The sequence below is a fragment of the Schistocerca piceifrons genome, chromosome 8, assembly GCF_021461385.2.
Source record: "Schistocerca piceifrons isolate TAMUIC-IGC-003096 chromosome 8, iqSchPice1.1, whole genome shotgun sequence".
Classification (NCBI taxonomy): Eukaryota; Metazoa; Arthropoda; class Insecta; order Orthoptera; family Acrididae; genus Schistocerca; species Schistocerca piceifrons.
This window is the reverse complement of record NC_060145.1, coordinates 34557732-34578587: the sequence shown is the minus strand read 5'-3', so window position 1 is coordinate 34578587 and position 20856 is coordinate 34557732. Positions and strand designations below refer to the sequence as shown.

Sequence of the window (20856 nt, the reverse complement as noted above, 5' to 3'; positions counted from 1 at the left end):
CTTCTTCCTGTCGGTTAAATTTCGCGTTATAGAACGTCATCTTCGTGGTGTAGCAATTTTAATGGCCAGTAGTGTAATTGTTTTTCAGATGAGTTCTACAGTCGGAAACAACTCGACCTTCTCAGAATAGGTAAATAGCTGGACGTCTGAACATTTTGTGATAACAAGACGCTGTATTATATCTATGGATATGGTACGCCACTTGAGATACGACATTGGCAGATGTTGAATACTGCCATTGTTCACGAAGCAATCTGATAGTGCCCGACAAGTGCCTGGGCGGTATAAAAGCGGCTTCGCCACCTGCACCTCGCTCCCTGGTTCCACTATGACGCGCACAGTTCTCGTCATCGCCGCGGCGTGTCTGCTGGCGCCACCATCGCTGGCGGCTCCATGGCTCAGGACTCGCGGCCACGGACGCATCCTCAACGGCACGCCGGCCGACATCGCAGACTTCCCCTGGATGGCCTTCTTGCAGATTCTGGACAGCACCGGATGCGGCGCATCGATCATCAGCAGCACGTGGGCGCTGACGGCGGCGCACTGCGTACTCTCTGCCCAGACACCCACCGCCCACACGAGCTTACGTGTCGGCTCGTCCAGCCGCGAAAGCGGCGGCGTTCGGCTCGACATCGCCCAGTTGATCATGCACGAGGACTTCCAGTACCCCACTCAATCACACCCTGAGATCGACTATGACATCGGGGTCGTCCAGGTGAGCCGACATTTAGCTTACATTTGGGGTGCGTTTATGCTACGACCTCACTGCTCACTGCTTGCCACCATAGTCCGACGATGATGAAACGAGCCAATGAGTCTTACCGGCGCATTTAGCCAACACCATCATCGCTCGCACGCTGCTCACTACAATCCTCGTCAGGCAAGGTTTGTGTTTGGAGCAACGATAATCGCTGCCAGTCCTGAAGTTTGAGGTGTGCTTGGCTGTTTCTATGTCATGTCACCGCACTGATTGTACAAAGAACTATACCCTGTTTTACAGTCTATCTTGCGTAGCATATAAGTACTTTTACATTCCCACCCACATCCATATTCTACAAAGCACTGTGAAGTGCATAGGAGAGGGCTCTCGTCACTATACCACACATTAAGGCATGTTCCTGTTACATTCATGTACCTATTGTGAGAAAAATAACTTTGTAAATACCTCTGCACAAGCTGTAATTGCTTTAATCACAAGCACCATAAGTCAGATCTGTAGGAGGCTACTGTATACTCTTAGATTCCTCATTCGGTACAAGTAGTTGAAAATTTTAAGTAATATTACAAGAGGTAGTTGCAGTCTGCCTTTAAACATCTGCCATCCTGAGTTTTTCTGCCCCTTTGTGGCACCTCCTGACAGATCACAGCTCATGCTGCCATGTTTGTATACACTATGTGGTCAAAAGTATCCGGACACCTGGATGAAAATGACTTACAAGTTCGTGGCATCCTTCCATCAGTAATGCTCGAATTCAGTATGATGTTTTCCCACCCTTAGCCTTGATGACAGCTTCCACTCTCGCGGGCATACGTTCAATCAGGTGCTGGAAGGTTTCTTCGGGAATGGCAGCCCATTCTTCACGGAGTGCTGCACTGAGTAGAGATATCTATGCCGGTCGGTGAGGCCTGGCACGAAGATGGCGTTCCAAAACATCCCAATCGTGTTCTGTAGGATTCAGCTCATGATTCTGTGTAGGCAAGTCCATTACAGGAATGTTATTGTCGTGTAATCACTCTGCCACAGACCGTACCTGTTCGATCGTGTTGAAAGATGCAATCGCCATCCCCGAATTGCTCTTCAACACTGGGAAGCTAGAAGGTGCTTGAAACGTCAATGTAGGCTTGTGCTGTGATAGTGCCACACAAAACAACAAGGGGTGCAAACCCCCTCCATGAGAAACACGGCCACATCACAACACCACCGCCTCCAAATTTTACTGTTGGCACTACACACGCTGGCAGGTGACTTTCACCAAGCATTCGTCACACTCACACCCTGTCATCGGATCACCACATTGTGTACCATGATTCGTCACTCCATACAACTCGTTTTTCCACTGTATAATCGTCCAGTGTTTACGTTCCTTACAACAAGCGAGGCGTCGTTTGACGTTTACCGGCGTGATGTGTGGCTTATGAGCAGCGGCTTGACGATGAAATCCAAGTTTTCTCACCTCCCACTTAACTGTCATAGTACTTGCAGTGGATCCTGATGCAGTCTGGAATTCCTGTGTGATGGTCTGGATAGACGTTTGCCTATTACACATTACGACCCTCTTCAACTGCGGGAGGTATCTGTCAGTCAAAAGGAGAGGTCGGCCTTTACACTTTTGTGTTGTACGTGTCCCTTGACGTTTTCACTTCACTGTCACATCGGAAACGGTGGACCTAGGGATGTTCAGGAGTGTGTATATCTCGCGTACAGACGTATGACACAAGTGACACTCAATCACTTGACCACGTTCGAAGTCCGTGAGTTCCGCGGAGCGCCCCATTCTGCTCTCTCACGATGTTTAATGACTACTGATGTCGCTGATATGGAGTACCTGTCAGTAGGTGGCAGCACAATTCACCTAGTATGAAAACCGCATGTTTTGGGGCGTGTCTACATGAGAACAGATCCACCATGTCCTCTCCGGTGCGCCATGCTAGCGATCAGAACGTATCGCCCCGAGATGGCTGCGACGTGCTCGCACCCTACGTGTACCGCAGGATACTGGGACTCATTAGCCCACGCGACCTTTTCACATACTTCAACGGCGATGTTCCTGCACCCATGCTCATCTCTGTGCCACATGACGTGCGGTGAGCAGAAATATGAGCCCAGTACCCAATTACACAACCACTGGCAGTGTGTCACCTCCATTCTTAGTCACAGCGCTGCACTGTCTTCGTCGACCCTTGTCATTAACGTGGAAGAAGGATATAGAACGGTTACGCATGGGAAATTTAACTTGAAGACAGTATTATTACAAACGGAAGAGGAAGTACATGAAAAAGAGACTAGGTATGACACAGCACTTACAGACTTAAGACGGAACTAGCCCCCAGAGCAGACGACATTTCTTCACAATTATTGGCATACTTAGAAAATTATTCCACCGCGTGAGCAAGATACTTCAGAACAGCGAAATACATAACACTTCAAGAGAAATATAATAATTTCAGGCCCAAAAACTGCATCTGCTACAGGTGTGAATATTACCAGACTATCATGGTTGCAAATTACTGACACGAATTATTTACAGAAGACTGGAAAAATTTATAGAAGACTATCAAGGCGACGCTCAGTTTGCGTTCGGGAGAGTCGTAGGAGTGTGCAGGCCAATATTGACCCCTTCTTATTTTATGATAAAGTCCAAGGAAGACAAACCTACGTAAATAGCATTTCTGTATTTAAAGAAAGCTTTTGACAGTACTATTGGAATACGTTCTTCGAAATTCTGAAGGCAGCAGGGATGAAAATGGGAACGAAAGGTAACCACAACTTATTTATAAATGCATGTGCACTTATATGCGTATAACAACATGAAAGCAGTAGCTGAGAAGGAAGTGAGACACGACTGTAATCAATTCCTGGTGTTATTCAGTCTGAATGCTGACCATACTGTGAAGGAAACCAAAAAGAGATGCCGAAAGCGTTGGGTTGGGTTGATTTGCTGGAAGAGACCAAACAGCGAGGTCATCGGTCTCATTGGATTAGGGAAGGATGCGGAAGGAAGTCGGGCGTGCCCTTTCAAAGGAACCATCCCAGCATTTGCCTGAAGCGATTTAGGGAAATCACGAAAAACCTAAATCAGGATGGCCGGACGTGGGATTGAACCGTCGTCCTCCCGAATGAGAGTCCAGTGTGCTAACCACTGCCGAAGGCCAATAAAAGTTCAGGGAGAAGGAAGAAAACCTTTAAGATTTGTGAAAGACATTATAATCCTGTCAGAGATGGCTAAGAACATAGTACCTCAGTTGAATGGAATGAATAGTGTCGAACGTCAACCAACGTAAAACAAAGGTAATGGAATCAGGTTGAATTAAATCAGGCGATACTGGGAATATACGATTCTAAATGCAGTACACGTGTTTTCTTCTCTGGACAACAAAAGAAATGTTGATAGCTAAAATGGAGAGGATGTAATATGCAGACTGGCAAGAGCAAGTAGAACGTTTCTCTAAACCAGGAATTTTGATAACACTGAATATAATCTTAAATATAAGCAAGTCTTTTCTGAAGGTATTTTTCAGTGAGTGTAGCCTTCTACAGAAGTGATATGTGGGAGATAAGCAGTTCAGACAAGCACAAAATAGAGTTTGAAATGCAGAGACAATAATAATAATAACAATTTCATGTGGCTCAACTGCCTGTTGCATGTCTTTCAATTCATGTGTGTCCACAGCCAGTATCAGTCATCCTACCGGATGTGGTATCTCAGGCATGGGTCGTTCCTGACGAATCTGCACATCATTGAGAGATGAATGTAAGTGGGGCAAGGAGAGCACGAGCGCAATTTTTAGTGTGGGTTGCCTACATAAGGCGCAAGCATACATTGAGGGGCAAACCTATTGTTCTGTTCTGATTGACAGATTCTTAACCTATTCTTCTGCAGGGGATAATCCTTCCTTTAGATTGGCAGGTCCTTAACCTACTGTTCCCCCACCCTCGCTCTCACCTTCCTCCACTCATCCCCTTAGGAAACCACCAACCCTACCTCCTCCCCATCGCTGACACACTTTCAGGCTTGAGTTATTCAGATAACCCCCTCTCATTCTACCCATTTGACTGACTACTTCATTAAATTTATCAAGCAATTAGCCTCTCTCCCTCTGATAAATGTCCCTACTGTCCCCTCCCATTCTCTCCCCATCAGGAAATTGGCAGCTCTGTGCTGGAGACGAAGGATCACATGACAGGGAAATCAATTGGATAGCAGAGGGTATACTGTTCATTTACAAAAAATTCTGTTTGTAGTGGTTGGATCTCTCTTCCTCATCATTCTCTGCTGTTTATGGAGATGTAGGTCTCGTAAAATACATCGAAAATGATAATTAAATTGATAGCTTTTTCATCCCTGTTGCATTAGAAAACATGTAATTACAGTGTTAAAAATATTTTCATCATGAAGCACTTACCGTCCATCCCCTGGCCACTGCCTCGTACTCAGTGCTGGCTCACACCACCACACACACAGTTACTCGGGGTCCTGCAAAGCGACAAGTGCCTGTCCAAGAGCGTGTGCTTGGGCCCTGTGACAGACAGACCAGATGTCACACTAACCCCAAACAAAAGCGGGTAAGAAATTCCTGTCAAAAAAAGTGCTCACTCCGTGAAGTGGCCACATCCTGTTGAAGCCACTGCTGGGACAGTACACACCATCAGTCATGATCGGTACGAAACGCAGACAAAGCAGTGTTTATGTGGTAAACCTCAATGGAATACCGATGCACGTGGTAACTCCTTCCAAGTGAAAGAACCTGTCTGAGAATTGATTACGTCATGGACTCTGAAGTGCCACAGCATCCCTGTCGCACTTTTTTGTGTTGCAATTCACGAACTACTTCAGGAGTTATGACATCTGGTGTTTCAGAATATTGTCAAATACATAAATTGAAGATGCCACAGAATCTAAATGTACCACTGCACAAACAGAGAGCTCTACATATGATGAGAGAATATTTAAACAATTCTGAGGAATATCACCACTGCCACATTTGAACACATACTCTAAAATAAAAGACTGCGACACACTTGTGAAACCATCCCTGAGACACTTGGTGCTTTTGTGGGAAATACCCTTGTCTCTGAGCATGACCTACTTCAGGAGTTACTAATGCAGTTGAATATGTCTCTAAACACACTTTCAAAAACATCGCTGCAGTTCTGCGATGTACGAGGTGCGGCTAGAAAAAAACCGGACTGATGCTGGAAAAAACATTTATTTACAATTATTTACTATTTCATGTTATCTCCTTCAATGTACTCTCCCCCTCGGTCTCTACACCGCTCCATACGAATTTTCCACTGTTCATAGCAATGCTGCAGATCATTTTCGGTAAGTCCATACATTACTTCCGTCGCTTTTTCTTTTACTGCTTCAACAGTCTCAAATCTAGTTCCATTCAAAGCTGACTTGACTTTAGGGAAAAGAAAAAAGTCACAGGGGGCCAAATCAGGTGAGTAGGGTGGATGATCTAAGATGGGAATGTTGTGTTCTGCCAAAAACGTCTTCACTGACAACGCACTGTGAGCTGGGGCATTGTCTTGGTGAAGGATCCATGACTTTTTTCTCCACAAATCGTTCCGATTTCTCCGTACTCGCTCACGTAGGGTAGCCAGGACGCTAATGTAGTAATGCTGATTCACTGTTTGTCCTTCTGGTACCCAATCAATGTGCACAATCCCTTTGATGTCAAAAAAAAAAAAAACAATCATTGCCTTGAATTTCGATTTTGACATTCGTGCTTTTTTTTGTCGTGGAGAACCAGGAGTTTTCCAATGCATCGATTGGCGTTTAGTTTCGGGATCGTAAGTAAAAAACCACGATTCATCGCAAGTAATAACATTTTGTAAGAAGGTGGGATCACTTTCAATGTTTTCCAGGATGTCAAAACAAATCATTCTTCGGCGTTCCTTCTGTTCAATTGTGAGACACTTTGGAACCATTTTGAACACACTTTGTTCATGTTCAAACTTTCATGAAGAATCTGCCTAACACTTTCCTTGTCAACTCCTGTTAACTCAGACACTGCTCTGATTGTTAAACGGCGATCTTCTCGAACAAGTTTACCGATTTTTTCAATGTTTGCATCAGTTTTTGCTGACAATGGTCTGCCAGTGCGAGTGTCATCACTGGTGTCTTCGCGGCCATCTTTAAATCGTTTAAACCACTCAAACACTTGTGTTCGCGATAAACAATCGTCGCCGTACACTTGTTGTAACATTACAAACGTTTCACTTGCAGATTTTCCTAGTTTGAAACAAAATTTGATGTTAACACGCTGTTCTTTCTGTACACTCAACATTTTCCGACGCACAGACAAAACGTCAACTACTTAAAACAGACGCCACGGGCAGACTGAGTGCAGGAGGCAGATGAAACTCGAGCAGTAGGCGGAGCGAGAGTCACGTGACAGGCCACGCTACTTTCAGCCTTATTTCATTCGTTTTATTGTTTCACCAGTACTAGTCCGGTTTTTTTCTAGCCACACCTCGTATACCATCACTGACTCTAAAAAAAGATAGCATCGCACCTCTGAAACCTCTCATTTTTTCTCCACTACTCTAGAATATTTGCATACATAAACAAATTACGTAAAGTGTTTAACACCTCAATACATTTGCATATGCTGTTACATGAACTTCAAATCAATGTCAGTAATATATTGATACACACTTCTCATTTAATCAGTTTGCAGGGCATGGTGTTCGCCCACTGGAGTAGACATCATGACTGCCCCCCCCCCTCCCCCTCCACTTCTGCTCCCCATGGCATAATATCTGTAATCATAATGGAATGGAATTGAAGTGCGTCATAGTAGCCACCTTTTGGATCCTCCCACATGTGCGTCTATGGTCAGGGCGCCACCACGAAGGTCAAAACAGCCCAGTGTCCTAATTCCAGATCACATTACTTAATACCTCTGACCACTGACTGGATATCAAGTCAAATGCACCAAAAGAGTGATCGCGTACATGACTACAAGATGAGGAATCAATGGAAATGAAACACTGGGCTGTCAGCTATTTGGTCAATGTGAAAGATGAGTTTAAATCTACAGGCTGTCAATAACTTTCGAACAGCACTTTGGAAACTACAATGACACAAAGTTCTTCCACTTTCCATACGTTGCGACTGACTTTTATTTAAAGACATTTAGAGTGTGTGTTGTGGCAGCAGCAGCATAATGATTTAAACCATGCGACATCTAGTTTTCTGTGACAGCAAAGGATTGAAACACGTTAATGTTAGTTTAGAACATGACACAGGCCTCGAAGTCATGGCAGAAGAAAACAAAAATGTATGGCGATGTACAAAACGTGTCATAGCGGAAAAAAAATCCATGTATAAAACAACAAAATAGTGACCCTTTCTTGCGACTTATATATGGGGACGCGGTCCTCCCACAGTGCTGGCTATGAAATTTCACACTGGTCTGTGCAAGCGATTTCAATCACTGGCCACCTGTTCCTATAGATCAACAGGATCGCCACATTTTCTCAATGCCAGCACACAGACGTATTTGCTTTCGATATATCGGAAAGGAGAGATGTGGTAAAATTCTTATTGAGTTCTCTGTTGGATGAAGTTAGCAGAGATTTTATAGTTCGCAGTTTTTTATTCTCTGTTGGACGGTACAAAATAACGATGATAAATGTTTGTGTGACAGATGTGAATGCATCCTGCGGGACACAGATCTCCTTTGGACAGTAGTACCTGTATGTAGTTTGGAAACGCATCACAATGCTGTAGCAAAAGCCTTCCAGTTTCTGTATGTTGTGGAGTCTTGCTAATTTTCCCGATAAGAAACACCACCGTAAGTGCTCATTCTGTCTTTTATACTATCTCGTGTTGCAGGAGAAAGCTTTATTTCTGCACTGACCTTACACACTGTACGTCGCTGGCGGAGCTACGACAACACTTTCCCATTACCACCAAGTGGTCAAAAGAAGGTCCTTGAAGTGGCTGTTATTGAGGATTATATTTATTTATTTGTTCAGTGTCATTAAGAGCACGTGTAAATGTAATTGTGTGGTCCAATATGATAAAATTATTAACTGATTTTTTCTTCCAAGAATACTACGTGAGAATGAAAATACACTCCTGGAAATTGAAATAAGAACACCGTGAATTCATTGTCCCAGGAAGGGGAAACTTTATTGACACATTCCTGGGGTCAGATACATCACATGATCACACTGACAGACCCACAGGCACATAGACACAGGCAACAGAGCATGCACAATGTCGGCACTAGTACAGTGTATATCCACCTTTCGCAGCAATGCAGGCTGCTATTCTCCCATGGAGACGATCGTAGAGATGCTGGATGTAGTCCTGTGGAACGGCTTGCCATGCCATTTCCACCTGGCGCCTCAGTTGGACCAGCGTTCGTGCTGGACGTGCAGACCGCGTGAGACGACGCTTCATCCAGTCCCAAACATGCTCAATGGGGGACAGATCCGGAGATCTTGCTGGCCAGGGTAGTTGACTTACACCTTCTAGAGCACGTTGGGTGGCACGGGATACATGCGGACGTTCATTGTCCTGTTGGAACAGCAAGTTCCCTTGCCGGTCTAGGAATGGTAGAACGATGGGTTCGATGACGGTTTGGATGTACCGTGCACTATTCAGTGTCCCCTCGACGATCACCAGTGGTGTACGGCCAGTGTAGGAGATCGCTCCCCACACCATGATGCCGGGTGTTGGCCCTGTGTGCCTCGGTCGTATGCAGTCCTGATTGTGGCGCTCACCTGCACGGCGCCAAACACGCATACGACCATCATTGGCACCAAGGCAGAACCGACCCTCATCGCTGAAGACGACACGTCTCCATTCGTCCCTCCATTCACGCCTGTCGCGACACCACTGGAGGCGGGCTGCACGATGTTGGGGCGTGAGCGGAAGACGACCTAACGGTGTGCGGGACCGTAGCCCAGCTTCATGGAGACGGTTGCGAATGGTCCTCGCCGATACCCCAGGAGCAACAGTGTCCCTAATTTGCTGGGAAGTGGCGGTGCGGTCCCCTACGGCACTGTGTAGGATCCTACGGTCTTGGCGTGCATCCGTGCGTCGCTGCGGTCCGGTCCCAGGTCGACGGGCACGTGCACCTTCCGCCGACCACTGGCGACAATATCGATGTACTGTGGAGACCTCACGCCCCACGTGTTGAGCAATTCGGCGGTACGTCCACCCGGCCTCCCGCATGCCCACTATACGCCCTCGCTCAAAGTCCGTCAACTGCACATACGGTTCACGTCCACGCAGTCGCGGCATGCTACCAGTGTTAAAGTCTGCGATGGAGCTCCGTATGCCACGGCAAACTGGCTGACACTGACGGCGCCGGTGCACAAATGCTGCGCAGCTAGCGCCATTCGACGGCCAACACCGCGGTTCCTGGTGTGTCCGCTGTGCCGTGCGTGTGATCATTGCTTGTACAGCCCTCTCGCAGTGTCCGGAGCAAGTATGGTGGGTCTGACACACCGGTGTCAATGTGTTCTTTTTTCCATTTCCAGGAGTGTATAATAATATGCTAATTAGCCTCGGCGAATTTGTACTTTAAAAAGCTTGGACTCAGATATTGAAGTTATTGTGGACCCACACAACCCTCGGAGAAGACTCCTCTTACCATCATATTCGAGCTGTGGTAATCGAATCCTGGCTCTCGGCGTAAGCTGAAAAGTAAAATCTTAAAACTAATTCCGCTCTCCGCTGCGGCGCATCGCTGTGAAAAAATGTTTGTTAAATGTTAAAGCTTCCGCTATGATTGCGCTTTTTAGATCGACGCGTAATGGCGTCTTTGAAGCAGCGGGCGCTAAAATTGTGTAGCTCTAAACGTCTTAAGAAAAATTAATCCAAAGCAAGGAACGTGACAGAGGGCTCACTGTACAATGAAATAGCTGAAATAGAAACTTTAGCGTACTATATTAACAAGGTTAACAGCATAAATTCTTACATTACGTTCGTGATACAAGATATCTGCTTCTTAACACCAGAAACAAGTGAAGAAAGAGAAAGAGAAGAACAATCTAGGAGCATCATTCTCCCTTATTAACATCATATAAGTTATTACGTAAGTAGTTTACTCCTTGATACTACGATTAAATTTAATATTTATTACAAAATATGCATATATTAAGCCACGCATGCAGTCGGTGAAACACGTAAGGGTCGTGTACATTTAATCTATCGTCCTATACATTTCTCGATCCAAGTTTTTTGTTATGTTTTAAATGTCTTTACGACACGATTGTCGCCGGGACGGCACATCCTGTTGCATTAACTTAGATCAACCTGTTTCTATATCGGTTGCAGTAGATGGTGGATATAGCGCTCTCCGACTTCTGTTCAGTTCCGACTTAAATTGCGATGATAACATGGACAAAGCTGCAGGGAGGCCATTTCAGAGACCGAGGAACAGTTACAAGATGCAGAGGGACTGTCTAAAACCACGTTGGAGCTTCGCTGTAGCAGATAGGTTCGAAAAAAGTTAGTCGTTTTCTGATATGATAGTGACATGAATGTTATTCACCTGTGGCCCCAATCATTCAAAGGCGTCTACATGGGATCCAGCGCAAGTATGTGGTTGAATGGAGAGACTTGATTGCAAATCACAGACAGATTTTCTATTAGAAAGCGTCACACTATCAGTGACTCTTGTGTGTGCTTGTAGATCCAAGACAGCTTTTTATGCTGGGTGATGGTAATATAGTCATTGTGGTCGAGTTTTTAATGGCGGGTCCTTATGCATGGGAGTCATGAGGAGTCGGCGAACAGAAGTAACACATTAGCTCAGCCTTTGACATGTACAAAGAATGCACCTACCTGTTTGATATTGCGCGTGGCAGCGAGGGCTTGCAAACTGACCAGTGTGCTGGGTGAACACGACAGAAGCGGACGTGTGTGTGCTACATGAGAGAAGATTCAAAATGATTGACATTTGTGCTGGTGTGTATTGACAACATCTGAATTTCTACCACTTGAACCATCCTCGGATGTCCTCCACGGCCGGAGGTTGGTGCACTCTGGCTTACACACGCGTCCATGACTGTGGCCGCACCAGCAATTTTCACTTACCTCTTTACGTCAGCACTGGGGATGTACGAGGGGGGTGGACGCACTGCGTGTGGACCTCGGGACATGAGCATGAGGGATGTGCAAGTGTTTTCAGCTGTCTCCGACATCTAGCCATGACAGCTTATTGCTGTGTTCAGTGCTTCTCAATACATCGCAGTGGACTCTGTCTTGTAGTGATGTTTGCTGCTGTCTTTATTCTATCACGCAGCAGACCCTTCCTCCCTCCTTCCGAATGTAGTGGAGAGAACCAATTTAGGAAGCCTATAGTATTTTTAAAAACACATTCGCGACGTCAAATTCCCGATTGATCAACATTTTGTTTCCGGTACTTACATTGCATGCACCCATGCATTCGATACAGGCATGGGCATGGTTGAGGTGGACGGGACTTCCCTGCAGTCGGCGGACAGTGCACTTCGAGATCGCGAGTTTGTTCATCGTCAGGATATTTTTCACCAGATATGTTAAGTGGAAACGTTGTGGTGGAGGAGGGCATGCACAAGACCTGGGATATATTTAGTGCTACGATCTAGTTGTGACAGAAATCTCATTACTTTATTTGTATAGTGTTTGGGTATGATACACAATAGTCCCCAAGATTAGCAAAGTTTTACAGAAGTTCGAAATATAGCGCGTAATTCAGTGCGAGATGTTTTTAATAACTTCCACAACGAAATTCTGTCTCGAAATCTGGCAGAAAACCCAAAGAGATTCTGGTCATACACAAAGCACACCAGTGGCAAGACCCAATCAATACCTTCACTGCGCGATAACAACGGTGAAGTCATTGATGACAGTGCCACTAAAGCAGAGTTATTAAACAATGTTTTCCGAAACTACTTCAACAAAAAAAAAAAGACGAAGTAAATATTCCTGAATTCCAATCAAGAACAACTGCCTAGATGAGAAACATAGAAGTAGATATCCTCGGTGTAACAAAGCACCGTAAATCACTTAATGAAGACAAGGCCTCCGGTCCAGATTGTATACCAGTCACGTTCCTCTCAGAGTATGCTGATAAAATAGCTCCATATTTAGCAGTTATATACAACCACTCGCTCACACAAAGATCCGTACCTAAAGACTGGAAACTTGCTCAAGTCATACCAATACCCAAAAAGTGAAGTACGAGTAATCCGCTGAATTACACGCCTATATCACTTAACGTCGATTGCAGTAGGGTTTTAGAACGTATACTGTATTCGAACATTATGAAGTACCTTGAAGAAAACGATTTATTGACATATAGTTGGCACGGATTCGGAAAATATCGTTCTTGTGAAAGGCAACTAGCTTTTTATACTCATGAAGTAACAAGTGCTATCGACAGGGGATGTCAAATTGATTGCATATTTTTAGATTTCCAGCAGGATTTCGACACCGTTCTTCACAAGCGTCTTCTAACCAAACTGCGTGTCTACAGATTGTCGCCTGAGTTGTCCGATTGAACTCGCGATATCCTGTCAGAAAGGTCACAGTTCGTAGTAATAGACGGAAAGTCATCGAGTAAAACAGAAGTAATATCCAGCGTTCCTCAAAGAAGTGTTATAGACCCTCTATTGTTCCTGATCTGTATCAATGACATACGAGACAATCTGAGTAGCCGTTTTAGATTATTTGCAGATGATGCTGTCATTTACCGTTAGATGATCAAAACGACTTGCAAAATGATTTAGATAAGATATCTGTATGATGCAAAAAGTGGCAATTGATCCTGAATAAAGAAAAGTGTGAAGCTATTCACGTGAGTACTAAAAGAAATCAGCTAAATTTCGATTACGCTATTAGTCACACAAATCTGAAGGCTGTAAATTCAGCAAAATATTTAGGGATTACATTTACAAATACCCTAAATTGGAACGATCACATAGATAATATTGTAGGTAGAGCAAATCAAAGACTGCGATTCATTGGCAGAACACTTAGTAGGTGCAGCAGGTCTACCAAAGAGACTGCTTACACTACGCTTGTCCGCCCTATTCTGAAGTATTGCTATGCGGTGTGGTATCCGCATCAGGTGGGAATGACGGATGACATCGAAAAAGTACAAAGAAGGGCAGCTCGTTTTGTATTACGGCGAAATACAGGAGATAGTGTCACAGACATGATACGTGAATTGGAGTGGCAATCATGAAAACAAAAGCGTTTTTCGTTGCGACGGGATCTTCTCATGAAAAATCAATCACCAGTTTTCTCCTCCGACTGCGAAAACATTCTGTTGGCACCCACCTACATAAGGAGAAATGATCATCACGATAAAATATGAGAAATCAGGGCTCGCACAGAAAAATTTAAGTGCTCGTTTTTCCCGCGTGCCGTTCGAGAGTGGAATGGTAGAGAGACAGCTTGAAGTTGGTTCATTGAACCCTCTGCCAGGCACTTTATTGAGAATGGCAGAGTAATCACGTAGAAGTAGATGTAGATGTAGATGTAGAAGTTCTATTATTAAGAGGGATCATCGTAAAATGGAAGAGAGTATTTTAAGTGATATATTTGACTCCCTTAAATTGTTAAACAATTAATTGAACAGGGTAGTGCAAATGGATTATTTCTGCCTATTTTTGATATCGAAATTGTGTCAGGTTTCCCTTTGTTTCCAGCATTATCCAATAGGAGAGACGAAAACCTCCATCTTCGTGTTTGGAGACGTTGGTTCACACTGACAAGCAGGGAGTGGCTTCTTGAGAACGGCAGAGACAGGAAGCGAGGCTGGAATTTGCCGATTAACATAATGCTGGCACTTGGTGGTTTCTTTGGAGCCACGAGATCACACAAGGAGGCCGATATCCGGTCCATGGTTGATGGTATTTAGTAATGTGATCTGGAATTAGGATACTAGCCTATTTTGACTTTCGTGGCAGCGCCCTGACAATAGAAACACACGTGGCTACCACACCGCAGTCCATTCCATTCGCTTGTGATTACATTTATTATCTCATAGGGAGCAGGGGGGTTGGTGCAGTCATGATGTCTACCCAAGTGGGTGAACCTCACTGATTAAATGCAAAACATGTATCAATATATTATTGACTTTGATTTGAAGTTGATGTAGTAGCATTTGCAAATGTATTGAGGTGTGAAACACTTTACCTAATTTGTTTATGCATACAAATATTCTAGAGTAGTGGAGGAAAACTGAGAGGTTTCACAAGTGTGCCGTTATCTTTTTTAAGAGTCAGTGGTGGTATACATCGCAAAACTGAGGTAAACTAGTGTGCAGCGAGTTTTTGTAAGTGTGTCTAGAGACATATTCAACTGCATTTAGTAACACCTGAAGCAGCTCGTGCTCAAAGACAAGACTATTTCCCACAAAAGCGCCAAGTGTCTCGGGAATGGTTTCACAAATGTATTGCGATCTTTTCTTTTAGAGTATGTGTTCAAGTGCGGCAGTGGTGGTATTCCTAAGACTTGTTTAAATATTCACTCGTCATCTGCAGAGCTCTCTGTTTGTGCCGTGGTATATTTAGTTTCTGTGACATCTTGAAGTTATATGTGAGACAATATTCTGCAACACCAGATATAATAACTCCCGAAGCGGTTCGTTAAATGAAACACAAGAAAGTGTGCCAGGGAGGCTGTGGCACTTTAGACTCCATGGCATAATTGATTATCAGACAGGTATTTCCCTCGGAAGGAGTGCTCACATGTGGCAGTATTCCAGAGAGGTTTACCACATAAATGCTACTTAGTTTGCGTTTCGTATCAACCATTACTGATGGCGCGTACAGTCCCAGCAGTGGCCTCAAAAGGATGTGGCCACTTCACAGAAAGAGAACGTGTTTGACAAGAATTTCTTAGCTGCTGTTGTTTGGGGATTAGTGTGACATCTTGTCTGTCTGTCAAGGGGCCCAAGCAAACACTACTGGACAGGCACATGTCGCTTTGCAGGACCCTGAGTGACTGCATGTGTGGTGGTGTAAGCTGGTATTGAGTATGAGGCAGTGGCCAGAGGATGGATGGTAAGTGCTTCATGATGAAAAGATTTTTAACAGTTTAATTACGTTTCCTTATGCAACTGGGTATAAAAAAGCGACCTATTTAATTACTTTTTCTGATGTATTTTACGAGACCTGCATCTCCCTAAACAGCAGAGAATGATGAGGAAGAGAGATCCAACCACTGCAAACTGAATTTCTTATAAATAAACAATATACCCTCCCCTATGTAACTGAATTTGCTGTTGTGAGGTCCTGAAGCTCCGGCACAGAGTCACCTATTTCTTGGTAGGAGAGAGAAGGGAAGGGGAGGATTGGGGGTTAATCAGAATGGGAGGGGTTAATTAATTCATCAATTTAATGAAACAGTCAATCAAACTGATAGACTGAGGGGTGTCCTTTCGAATAACTCAGGCCTGAATGTGTACCTGCACCATCAAGTGGGAGGAGGGAGACTGCACATTTTCTGAGGGGTTGTGCAGAGGAGGGGGAGGGTTGGGAGGAGAATAGGTTAAGGACCTGTCAATCACAAGTAAGAATTATCTCCAGGGGGTCATAAGCCTCTTAGCAGAACAATAGGTTAAGGGCCTGCCAATCAAAAGAGAACAATAGGTTTGCCCCTGAATCTATGCTTGTCCCTGATGTAGGCAACCCGCACTAACCAATTGTGCTCGTGCTCTCCTTGCCCCCCCCCCCCCCTACTGGTGGAGGCTAAGTTAATTGTTTGGCTACCAGTTTTATTTCAAAAGTATTAATGTTTAGTAATTTTAATTATGTCTTAGTATCAGTAACAATAGGAAAGGAATATTTTCCGCTGTTTCGTTTTCCAAGGACGTTTGGGGGTTGGGGGATGGACATACAGGTTTATTCGCAAGTACATCAGGGTTGAAGAAGATGACTGCACAAAAGCAACAAGATTTAACGAAAATACACATCAGTGGGCAGTGCATCTCTCGAAGTTCTTAACTCACTCTACAGGTGGTCAATACGGAATTCGTTTGCAATGTGGCAAGTATCAGTTCATGGGTGTAAGCCGTTGACACAATGTGTCTGGGAAGGCACAAAGGCAGCCCACTTCGCGAGTCTGGTAATTGGTTTACCTACCTGCAGGTGCCAACTATTTCTGTGTGTTAATAGGGATACTAGGGTTAACAATGACACTTGGTGAAAGCACATACTCCAACTATAAGAATTCTGCTAACGTTAGTTGGCTTCTCTTTACCAGTGAGACATTGATTTACAGCGATAACACGTTACAAATTCCAGCTGCTTCTCTGATGACCTGTCGTGGGACACCGACGTCCCAATGGTTGTCAATCGGGTAAGGACAGACTGAAATACTCTTTGATTTGATTGGGATTCGATCTCACAACCTTTCAGATTGTGGGCACTATACTAAGAATCCCTACATGTTGGAGGTTAGATGCGTAGATTGAACAGCTGACGAGGAGCGAGTGAATCAATCTGGGAAAGAAAGAAGTTTAAGGAACAACCAGGGTAAAAGAAGGGATTGGTTGACGTAATCATCAGTACAGTAAAGGGCGAAATCGTGTTGGTTAAAAATTGTGGAAAGAGATGACGAATCAGACAACAGAGTAAGCAGGTTCAAATCGGCATACATTGCAGTAATTACGTAGAGATGTAGAGACCTCCTTAGGTAAGGCTAATGTGGAGAGCCGCGTCAACAAATATTCAGAATAAGACCACAACAGCAACAACGTCTTTACACTTTAAGATTCGTTTCTTTTACATTGTCTAATGAAGCGAGACATAGAGATTTTATTGAGTCGTCACCTATTTTTCAGCATAACTTTGCCTGAAATATGCAATTCTTGGTATGTGAACCAATAATTTCGTTAGCTTGGCAGACGGAGATTGCAACGACAGCGTGTGCCAGCTATCTTCCCTGCTGCGCAAGCACAGAACATTGTAGATTTCATGTAGCTTCACTTGAGGTGAAAGTGAGAACGGAAAAGGATGCCCCTCGGCTCCTGAATGCGAAAACAAGAAATAAGGTAAAACTCGCACAGCAACCTCATTTCTCTCAAAAACATTTTACCGAAGTAGCTTATCAGTCAACTACTTTCTTACTTTTATCTTAATTATTAATACTGCTTTATTAAGTTCAAAAGTATTATCTGCTACGTACAACGTTTGAAAGGTGAATGTGCCGAGAAGATTTTCCTTCAAAAATTCTTATTTGTGATTAGTGCCCAGGAAATTTAAGAATAGGGCGATACTCAGATATAATCTGAAGCACATACTCCTTCCGTTTCTCTCGTTTTGTAAATTGTGTATTGTACTGCACCGTGCAATTGATGCCTCCATCAGTGGGAAACATTTCAATTTAACAACTAGGTCTAGAACGTCGACAAAATCGTCATTTTAATACAAGGCTCTGTCAGATAGATCAAATCCGGTAACAAATACTTTTCCTTTTTTCTAGAAACAAAGTGTTCATTCACACTGCTTACAATTTTCGCGATCTATGCTATCCCTAACGGAATTCTTCTAATATTTTAGTCAGAACACTGAAATCTAAACATGCCTCTCGGGCCACAGAAGGGGCACAATCAACCTTTGACTCACACAGTTCCAAGGAAAATGAAAATATCGCGAACTGCATTATCTGCTTGTGACAATACTTCAAATTTATAAAACGAAATGGAACTTTCTACCAGTAAATACGAGTAGCTTTGGCCGTCCTGTTTGAGTGACAGATGGAGCCTGGGCCACTGAAAAATACTCCACAAGACAGTAGCTCTATATGAGAGATCACAATTAATTCTCAATACTGAGTACAACAATATCTAGACTCCGTTTCTCTCACCCCCTTTCAGAAGGGAAAATAAGGTGAAGATATGAAGTTTGCGTTGCAGAGGGCATTGAACTTGGGTAGTCTATGCAGCAATCTGATACACAGCGTTGCGGTGGTGTAATGGTTACCATTCTCGCCTAACGAACGAGGACCCTGGGTTCAAGTCCTGGCCACAGGACAATTTTAGTTAATTTCTTCAGATCCATCGTTATTGTAGATAAAGATGAGACTTGAATGTCTGGAGGAAAACTTAATTTCTGGATTTACATTTTAGAAACCCTCGATAATGTGTTTCTTCTGATTCAAATCCTAATCAGTTGTACCCCTAAACTATGGTTCATTCTACCATACTCAACAACTTCTGTTCACAAACTATGTTAATTATTGGTATTATTTTATATGCTGTACTGAACCGAATGAATTAAGAGATAGTCCATGCGCTAAGAAAAATAAATTAATTTTTTAAAAAACATCATCTACAATTTCTTATGTTGTTTTATTAATTGTAGCATTTGTGTCTCCTATAGAATGTTCCAACATATTCCCAGCGTTGCAAGCATTTCGTTGATACGTTTTCGTACCTGCAGTAGACGTGATTTGGTCTTTACTTTGTACGCAGCCTTCTGAGCCGTTCCCACTAGGCTCGAACATACAAGCGGTCAACCTCCCTGCCGACGGATACGACCCTCCAGCAGGTCTGCCAGCCACCGTCTCTGGCTGGGGCCAAACCTTGAGTGAATACATCCCCGTCTACCTGCAGCGGGCGGACATGCACGTCGTGGACCGCGACACCTGCCGTGAAATGTTGGCCGACGTGGCGCCGGTGACGCTGGGCATGGTGTGCGCGGGGGACCCCACCATGGCCACCTGCACTGGGGATTCGGGCAGTCCCCTGGTCTACGGGGACACCCAGATCGGCATCGATTCCTGGAGCAGGCCGAACTGTTTGAGTGCCGCTACCGTCTACACCAGCGTGGGCTACTACAGAGCCTGGATCAGGAACAACACAGGAGTTTAACAGACATGGCGTATGCCTTCACTACCTGTACACTGGAACATAGTTGTGTTGCTTTATGCTTCAAACTGTAATTTTTCTTACTCTTGTCCTAATAAATACTCATCCTGAAAACTTAGTCCGACAAACTGGAATCCTCACTTGCCATTTCCGTTTTGGTTTTCTTTGTATGTTCCAAGACAAAATACTTATACTGATATATGGAACAATATGCTAATCTATTTTCACTGAACCCCTTCTTACTACTGGTTTAGTGTTCCAAGAAATCTGTAGGGATCACCTATTGTACGGCTAATGCAGCTACTAGCCAAATCAGCGAGCCATAACACTATAAACAATACATGTGGTCATGTTTTACATATGTTAACTGAGTGAGGTAGTGCTGTGGTTTCAACAATGGACTCGACTCCGGAAGGATGACGCTTCAAATCCCGTCTAGCCATACGGATTTAGAGATTCCTGTGATTTCTCTAAATGCTTAAGGCAAATACTGGGATGTTTCTTTCGGAAGGGCATGGCCGATTTCCTTGTTAGTCCCTCCCTCATCCGAGCTAGTGCTCCGTCTCTAACGACCTAGTTGTCAAAGAAATGTGAAGCACAGATCTTCCTTCCTTGCTTCCAGACATTTGGCTAAGGCTCAAGACTGCGCTGGCACCATTGTTCCATTATGTATATTGTTGTAGTATGCGTGGTGGTTAACTTACAGAACTTCAGACACCAAGATCCATTAACTTTACATTAATTTAATTTGCTGTCTTTTCTACTCAGCAGATACTAAGACTTAATAATTATAATAATTTTCTTGTAGATGTACAACGATTTATTTTATTTATTGATGTACTGCTTCAAAGGCTGTAATCAGATGGTAACTTAACCGCCAGGCAGTGAAAAGATGTGTACTTCTTCGTGTATTATTTTCATTATTAAGAACTTTTATTAAATTTCTCGCTAACAGTTATATGAATTGAAATAAAATTATTTAAAATTCATCGACTGGACGTGAAGTTTCTAGATAGTGGTAGTAACGTTACAAATCAAATTCAGCCGGTATTACAGTTTATGGATTCGGCTCTAAGGTGATGAAGGATGGAATGGTCAAGTGAATTGTCTTCGTGTCACCTTGGTGAAATAATCTGCTCTCATCTGAAGATATCTCTCTAGATAAAGTCTCCAGAACAATCCTGGAACGTACTTCCCACAGAAACCACATTTTTTGGCCCCATATAACAACTGGAAATAAGTCAAAAATACTTTCTCAGCATCTACCATAAGAGCAGGCAGGTAACCTACATAATACCTGTA

At 43.8% G+C, this 20856-nt stretch overlaps 1 protein-coding gene across 1 annotated transcript; it reads left to right on the top strand.

The window, feature by feature from the left end:
* The first annotated feature begins 328 nt into the window (after window positions 1-328).
* On the top strand, window positions 329-19557 carry LOC124711545 (trypsin 3A1-like). The gene is made up of 2 exons (XM_047241680.1): window positions 329-715; window positions 19159-19557. Exons 1-2 carry the CDS (start codon window positions 329-331, stop codon window positions 19555-19557), a joined length of 786 nt encoding a protein of 261 aa, XP_047097636.1.
* The last annotated feature ends 1299 nt before the right edge of the window (window positions 19558-20856 follow it).